The sequence below is a fragment of the Alosa pseudoharengus genome, unplaced genomic scaffold (assembly GCF_046254945.1).
Source record: "Alosa pseudoharengus isolate Yale_2024_CS ecotype anadromous, Long Island Sound unplaced genomic scaffold, YU_APseudo_1.1 YU_APseudo_1.1_scf_21, whole genome shotgun sequence".
NCBI lineage: Eukaryota > Metazoa > Chordata > Actinopteri > Clupeiformes > Clupeidae > Alosa > Alosa pseudoharengus.
Genome location: NW_027468674.1, coordinates 8,376,144 through 8,383,643, shown reverse-complemented (window position 1 = coordinate 8,383,643; position 7,500 = coordinate 8,376,144). Strand labels below are relative to the sequence as shown.

General features: G+C 41.3%; 2 protein-coding genes across 2 annotated transcripts in view; one reads left to right on the top strand and one right to left on the bottom strand.

Annotated features, from left to right (window-relative positions):
- Window positions 1–4,087, top strand: part of sult1st6 (sulfotransferase family 1, cytosolic sulfotransferase 6) — a 12,923-nt gene extending 8,836 nt beyond the window's left edge. The window contains exons 5-8 of the mRNA XM_076297789.1: window positions 1–9; window positions 1,610–1,704; window positions 2,478–2,658; window positions 3,717–4,087. The exon at window positions 1–9 is cut by the window's left edge and continues 118 nt beyond it. Of these exons, the coding sequence (XP_076153904.1) occupies window positions 1–9; window positions 1,610–1,704; window positions 2,478–2,658; window positions 3,717–3,829 (398 nt within the window). The 3' untranslated portion in view covers window positions 3,830–4,087. The remainder of the gene's footprint in view (window positions 10–1,609; window positions 1,705–2,477; window positions 2,659–3,716) is intronic.
- An 807-nt stretch (window positions 4,088–4,894) lies between these two features.
- Window positions 4,895–7,500, bottom strand: part of atp2a1l (ATPase sarcoplasmic/endoplasmic reticulum Ca2+ transporting 1, like) — a 17,108-nt gene continuing 14,502 nt past the window's right edge. Inside the window, exons 22-23 of the mRNA XM_076297788.1 lie at window positions 6,630–6,747; window positions 4,895–5,259 (exon numbers count right to left, since the gene is read on the bottom strand). Coding sequence (XP_076153903.1) covers window positions 5,240–5,259; window positions 6,630–6,747 — 138 coding nt within the window. The 3' untranslated portion in view covers window positions 4,895–5,239. The remainder of the gene's footprint in view (window positions 5,260–6,629; window positions 6,748–7,500) is intronic.

Here is a 7,500-nt window from a genome sequence, read left to right as displayed (position 1 = left end):
AGGGAGACCGTGAGTGACAAGCATTTTTTCAGTGAACTATAAGGGCACCAACAAATTTGGCCACAACTACACAACACGAACACAATCACAATCAACAGCAGGTTACTGGGCGACAGGTGACCGATGTTAATGAAACACTTTCCGACACTTAGAAAATTGGGTGGGCTAGACCCTTTCAAGAGAGTTCCATTATCAGCATCATAGTTGGCCCCATAAGACTTCCTTTTTAACATTCCATATGTTATCTTAATGCAGAGGAAGTAGATTGGGGCCCAAATAGAATGTTCAAGCATTGTTTTTGTTTACCTTGTTGAAAGGGTCCATGGGCTGTATTTTGGGTCACCAGCGCATGGCGTAATACTCGTTATTCACCCGCGGAAAGTTGAATTCGGTATTTTGCACGTTTATTTTTTAAGCATTGCGCCCAGGGGTGTGGCAATTAACAACCTAGGGAGGGGACTCGCGCATTGTCTAAAAATCGCTATCATACACCACCTAAACCTGGTCAGAAGTCAATGGCGAGTTGTTCATATGCTATTTTAAGAGCGCATGTCAACAGTCATATTGGCAGGTGCACGCACCATCCTTCTATCATTCATGAACGCACACCAGCGCACGCAAAGCATTAAATTGCACGATTACAATGGGAAACATAATTAGAATAAAGATATTACGAAATACTGTACATCTCATGATGAGTAGTTATTCACCATCATTTGCAAATTGGTAATGACGGTTAAAAGTGATTATGGGAGAGGCGAGAGACACGTATAGAGCACAGCTGAAGACGCACTGTCACGAGATATAAGCAACTCCTCTGCAGGATAAATGTTGTTTTATTCAGTCATTTGAGAAACATTAGTGTAAGTGTTGCTTTTTCCAGCCTATGTTTTCGATGGTAACCCATTGTCAGTCAATAGTGAAAGTAACTGGATATAACGGTCATGTCGTTGACTGACTCCTTGGTGAAGTTAGTTTCACTTTGCCAATGAGTTCAAATAATAGACGAGTGCAAATGTGTGAAGGCTATGCTAGGTTTTAGTAAAGCATGGTTTAAGAATGACTATTCCATACGGTCTCGCAAGCAGCCTCCTTCAAATGCGCCGTTGAATGCCAAAATACCGATGCATTTATTTGACATATCGCGTGTTGCGCCGTTAAAGGGAATGACAGATGTCATTCTCATTGGTTTAAAATGATGTTACGCCCCAAACACACCCATATGACTCATTAAAAGACCTAGGAACACCTTGTTACGCCATGCGCTCCACTTTTGAGAACGAAACCCCTCCCAATGTGAACTGGACATCCTACTAAATTTGAATAGACTTTTGACGAGTGACGATGCACTTTAGAATGTAATGATAGGGCCCCATAACTGATAAGAAAGAAGGAAAAAGGCTGCATGCAAAAGTGTTTATTGCACCTTTCTGTTCTTTCCTATCTGATACTTACCAATATAATATTGCAAATGCTATGTATGCTATGTACATGAGCACTTTCAAACTTAGCCCAAACATGGCCCATCATACATTTTTGAGTGCATCTTGAGGTGGGTTATATAAAAAACGATTTCCTCCAAGTTGGTCTTTGATCTCTGTTCCTGTAGTGGGTTGGGGCTCCTGGTATGACCATGTAAAAGGCTACTGGAAGGAGAGAGAGAGAAGGAACATCCTCTACCTCTTCTATGAAGACATGAAGGAGGTAGGACATCAGCTCAGTCCATTAGCATGAGCCTTTTTCACAGCAGCGATTTTAAAAGTATATTTTTGGGGGCTTTTTTCCTTTATGGGATAGGGCAGTGAAGAGACTGCCAGGAGGCGAGAGAGATGGGGTGGAATCGAGAAATGACCCGGGTCAGTCTCAAACCCAGAGCCCCGCGGGCACTTGGACCCGACTGTGGTAGCCTACGGGCGCGGCAGCCAGTCAGCCACAGCGCTACCCACAGCGGCAATGTTTGACCTGAAATATATCGCTGGCCCAGGTGTTACTAATGCCATTAATTAAGGCTATGATTCTGCTACACTCAAATGTAGACGTCATTAACATAATTAGTGAGACCTGTGCTTGCCCACAAATGGCTGCTGTAAAAAGGTCTTTTGGGTTTGTGCACATGGCAAAAGGTTGAATAACCATAAACATAATAATAACCCAGCGGGCACCTTGACGTCAGTTTGATGTCAAGAATTAGTCAAGGTTTTGACGACCATGTTGAACATCTATAATTTCATACTATTTTAGCATTTTAAGTTATGGCTTGATTGTGGTTGTTAAGAGGTCCAACAAAGGGATCAATCTGACATGTAGTCATGGTCTATAAAACTTGGGTCAATGTGATTTTTGTTAAGCCAACGTTGATTTGATATGAAATTGATGTCAAACCCTATGAGAACAAATAATGTTAAATAATCATAATAGTAATAGGCCACTAGGCTAATGTTACTATAACTTGCTCTTCAAACTCTCTCCTCTCCCAGAATCCTCGGCAGGAGATCATACGCATCATGAAGTACTTGGACTTGTCGCTCTCTGATGACATCATAGACCGTATTGTGCAGCTGACCTCGTTCAAGGCCATGAAGGACAACCCCATGGCCAATTACTCCTTCATGCCGAAGCCTGTGTTCGACCAATCCATTTCTCCCTTCATGAGAAAAGGTCTGTGGTGCATTCAGGGCACTTCGGAATGACAAGGACCGCCCCCATGGCTTCTTTGTTTTTCCGACAGCAAGTGTTCATGTGCTTTGCCGTCGGAATGTGTGACAAACACGGATGCCACAACAAAGGTTAAAACATACACTCACTAATCCTAAAGAAACAACTGTATTTGCCTAAAATATAGTGTAAGAAGCTCGTGAAAGAAAGATATGCAGCTTTCAAGTGACAAAAACGGCAAATTCCCAAGTTCACATTAAAACTGTTGGACATGAAAGGCCACATGGACTACAAACGAACTAGCTACAACGTGACGACAAAAGTGATGACGAGCCCCTAACTGGGCAACTCTGTTAGCAAAATCTAGCCCCAGTTTCCGACCTCTGACTCACACATTACGTGACGTGAATGACGCAGAATGATGATGTTTTCACTCGGAGAAAGGTTTTTCCGAAGCCCATGAACGCTAGGTAATACCGCCTTCATGCTGGTCGCAAACTTGGATGACCCGACTTTAAAAATCCCCAACCTCCCAAAAGAAGCGTGTTCATGAGATCAGCTCGGAAAACAAACACAGGAAATGCATAAATAAGTTATTAGAACTGCCTACTATGGTTGAGCAAGAAGGAAAATGTCTCGGTCAACTGAATGCTGTCAATTCAGAAGTCTGGAGTTCCAAAGTGGGAATCGTCCCACTTCCCAGCTGCATGACGCACGATACCTCCATGCTCAGCATATCTTACAGATCAAACTTTAGAGTTAAGTTCTAGCAAAGTTGCTTAAGGAACACTTGTATTTATAACATCTGCAACACAAGAAGTGCCCTTTAGTAAGAGTAATTAGTAGTATAGTAATTACTAATATACTAATATTGTTTCTGCTTTACACTGATTTCACCTTTGTCTTCTATGGACTGTACAGATAGTTTGATGAGTGTATCTATCTATCTATCTATCGATATATCTACCTACCTATCTATCTATCTATTTATCTATCTCCCAACCTATCTATCTATATCTATCTACAAGGTACTGATATTCAATGCAATTCTTTTGTTGCAGGGGAAGTTGGAGACTGGGCCAACCACTTCACTCCAGAGCAGGCCAAGGTGTTTGATGAGGACTACACCAGACAGATGGAGGAAGTGGACATCCCCTTCAGATCAAACATCTAAGCAGCGTTCTCAGCGTCTCATTCCCAAGTCTGTCCAGCCCTCTCTGATGACCAAAATACCAGGATGCCTTTTGAAGCTGTAAAGCCAAAGTCAAGTAGTCTTATTTTTTTAATGAGCTGGAAACTGAGCTCGGCCTTCAGTGTCTTAGAGACATCTTAAAGCTAAGGAGCACGCTGAGAAAACATATATATATTTTGATTACCATGACATACCATGACCAACATGATATTCATCAATAAATGACATACTGTACAATAACCTGATTGTGTGTTGTGTTAAATTGATTAAGCTAGGTTGGTGATTGACTGAGGACAGTGTATGCTGGCCTGTGAAAGAGTGTTTTTACAGATTGGAGATAGAGTATGGGGGCATGCTAATCTAATCTGATGGGGGCATGTTAATCTAATCTAATGTAATGGGGGGATGTTGCAGCTCTCTCCAGCCAATTGTGCATTGCTGTTGTGTCCTTCGTCATCCTTTATGTCAATTAGGCTTGATTTTTGATCAGTCCCTGTAGGACATCCTCAACCAGTAGCACAAGGAATGTAATACATCTTTTATACATATTTTCCTTTAGTATGACTCAGTTATTTTGTAATTATTGTTGGTGGCAGTGATCGTGTAATTTTTAACAAAATTGAATTCTATTTGTGGTGGTAGGTTTGCAGAATTAACTTGAATGCAACAGTTTTTAACAAATTAACGCAGCGTGGTTATGATGCTAACCAGATTTAAGCACAATTTAGCACAACCTGGAAAATCATTGTGTGGTGGTCAATGTTGATATTGTGGTAGGCTGCCACAAATAAGTCAATGTATGGGAAACACTGCAGTGTATGATTTTAATACACTTTTTATTTTTGTCAAATTCAGCAAATGTACCCTCATGGTCCTCTAAGCATCTGTTTTGTGTGTTTGACACATATAAGTGTCTCACCCTTACAATGATGTTTCTCTTTTAAACCACCATAATGTAAACTCTGCTGTGTATGAAAGTGAAATTGTCAAAGGCCATATGAGCATGCGTTGGACAACAGACCAAGAGAAAGACAACAGAAAAGAGTATACAAGTTTAACAAAAAATGTAACTTTTAATACATTTATTATTATTTTTAAGAATAAAATTAATCCATCTTCTCAATCGCTCAACTAATTTGGCAGCAGGGTTTACCTATATATTAATTCAATATCTTTCAACAAGAGTTTGTAGTTTGTTGTTCGTATATATATATGTTTTTGTAATTTTTTTTTTCCAGTCATTTTTAAAGATTTTTTTGAAGACTTTTTTTTCAGTGTTTTGATCCGCTCCTTTGATCCGCTCTCGAGAGCTTACTTCTCTCTCGTCACACAACTGTTCTTCTCTTTTCTCCTCCTTTTTTCTCTCTCTTTTCTCTCTCTCTTCCCTCGTTTTCAACGGATTTCCACTCCAGCTGTGGAAGAAAAAGTCACAGTCAGGCAAAAGAAATAATGTTTAATGCTTTAATTTCCCCCTCCTCAAACAGGTTCGTGCGCACCCTTGCTGTAAGGCTGAGGTTAGTATCTCTAGTGAGCTACACAGAAACTCAATGCTTGAACACTGCTCCAGAGGGCTATGGAAGCTAATGAAGACCTCTTCTCTACTATACGCATGCTGATAGGTGTTAAAACACGTGTGATTTCACTGACAGCTGGATTAGACAGCCTTAAGGTGCTCTAGCTATGCAGAGAGCTATGAGCTTTCTCCTACAGAACATCTAAGACGACAAACACAAACACCCTGAGCTAAAGCACAGCGGAACTGAAATACAACCATAAGAGCAGATCCAGGACCAGCACATATGACTGTAACAAACAGACTACAAGGACAGTAGCTCCTAGAGACAGGAAACAACACTCTCAACATTTAAGGCACAAGATGGCTAGGCTAGCTCGCAACACACACTGGCATCAGGCATACAGTGCGTAGTGCATGTATGAGAAGGCAAGACTGACAAGCAACCTTCAGAATGACACCCCCTTCAGGTAGAAGGGAGAACTGCAGAGTACCACCAGAAACGCCACAGCCACTGCTAGGCTGGCCCTCGTACAGCCATACGTACACATGTACACACACATAATCTCTTTCTCTACAAACATACATTATAATGCTCTCACCATCCTGTCATTTTTTCCTAACACTCACACACACACATACACACACACACACACACACAGACATCCAGAGGACCGTAATATACCTTGTTTTGTGTTACAGGGGAAAGGAGGGAGCTAGACGGGTTTAAACTGCAAGTGAATAAAAGGCATTAGTGAGTGATGGAGATGGCATTAGAGGGAGGCATGGGGGAAGGAGGGAGAGATAGAGGGAGAGGAAGAGAGAGAGGGAGGGAGGGAGAGAGGGAGGGAGAGGGGTTGATGGATGTTTAAAATGACAGAAATTCAAGTAGGATGAGATTCAAATGATAATGACAGTTAGGACATACTGTAGTGAGACATTGTGAGAGAATGAGAGAAAGACAGGTAGAGGACATAGAGAGAGAAAGAAAGAATGAGAGAGAGAGAGAGAGACAGAGAGAGAGAGGGAATGAGATGGGGAAGACCATACAAACAGATATATAAATGACATTTATAGAATGAAAGAGCTTTTTAGAGAACCTCAGCAGTGTAAGTCACGTTAGAGGGAACTGATTAGAGAGCGAGGACACAATAGCATCCATGAAACTCTGTTTTACATGAGTACTAGTGTGTGTGTGTGTGTGTGTGTATGTGTGTGTGTGTGTGTGATTTCTTCTGACTGTCCAGGGTGTGCATTGCGAGAGCTTACCATCAACGTAGTTGCGAGCAACGAATTTGAGAACCTCGTCGAAGAGGATGACAGGGAAGGAGAGCTTGAGCACAACCATCCACTGATTAACACTCAAGTGGGTCAACTTGAAGATCATCTGCAGAGGGAGAGAGAGAGAGAGAGACCAGTGAAACCAGTGTGTGTTTACGTGTGTGTGTGTGTATGACAGAGAGAGAAAGAGAGAGAGAGACCAGTGAAACCAGTGTGTGTTTACGTGTGTGTGTATGACAGAGAGAGAGAGAGAGAGAGACCAGTGAAACCAGTGTGTGTGTGTGTGTGTGTGTGTGTATGACAGAGAGAGAGAGAGAGAAAGAGAGAGAGAGAGACCAGTGAAACCAGTGTGTGTGTGTGTGTGTGAGAGAGAGAGAGAGAGAGAGAGTACACTGCAAAAAAATGAAATCTAACCAAGTGTTATTAATCTTATATTAAGATAAAAAGAAAGATTACTTTGACTTAATTTAAGAAGATTTTGACTTATTTTAAGGAGTCTTATCAAGACAAATTTACTCAACGCACTGGCAGACAAATTTGCTTGTTTTCAGGATGACACGACTTAAAAGAAGTCAAACTATTTTTAAATTAAGTCAAATGGTTTTACTAGAAAGCACTAGGTAAGTCTCTTTATACTGTAAACAATACCAACTAGATTTTTTTAATCTTGATATTAAGATTAATAACACTTTGTTAGATTTGATTAGATACAGTAAGCAGTTTCTACAATGTGTGTGTGTGTGTGTGTGTGTGTGTGTGTGTGTTTGTGTGTGTGTGTGTGTGTGGGTGTGTGTGTGTGTGTGGGTGTGTGTGTGCGTGTGGGTGTGTGTGTGCGTGTCTGTGTGTGTCTCGGTGTGTG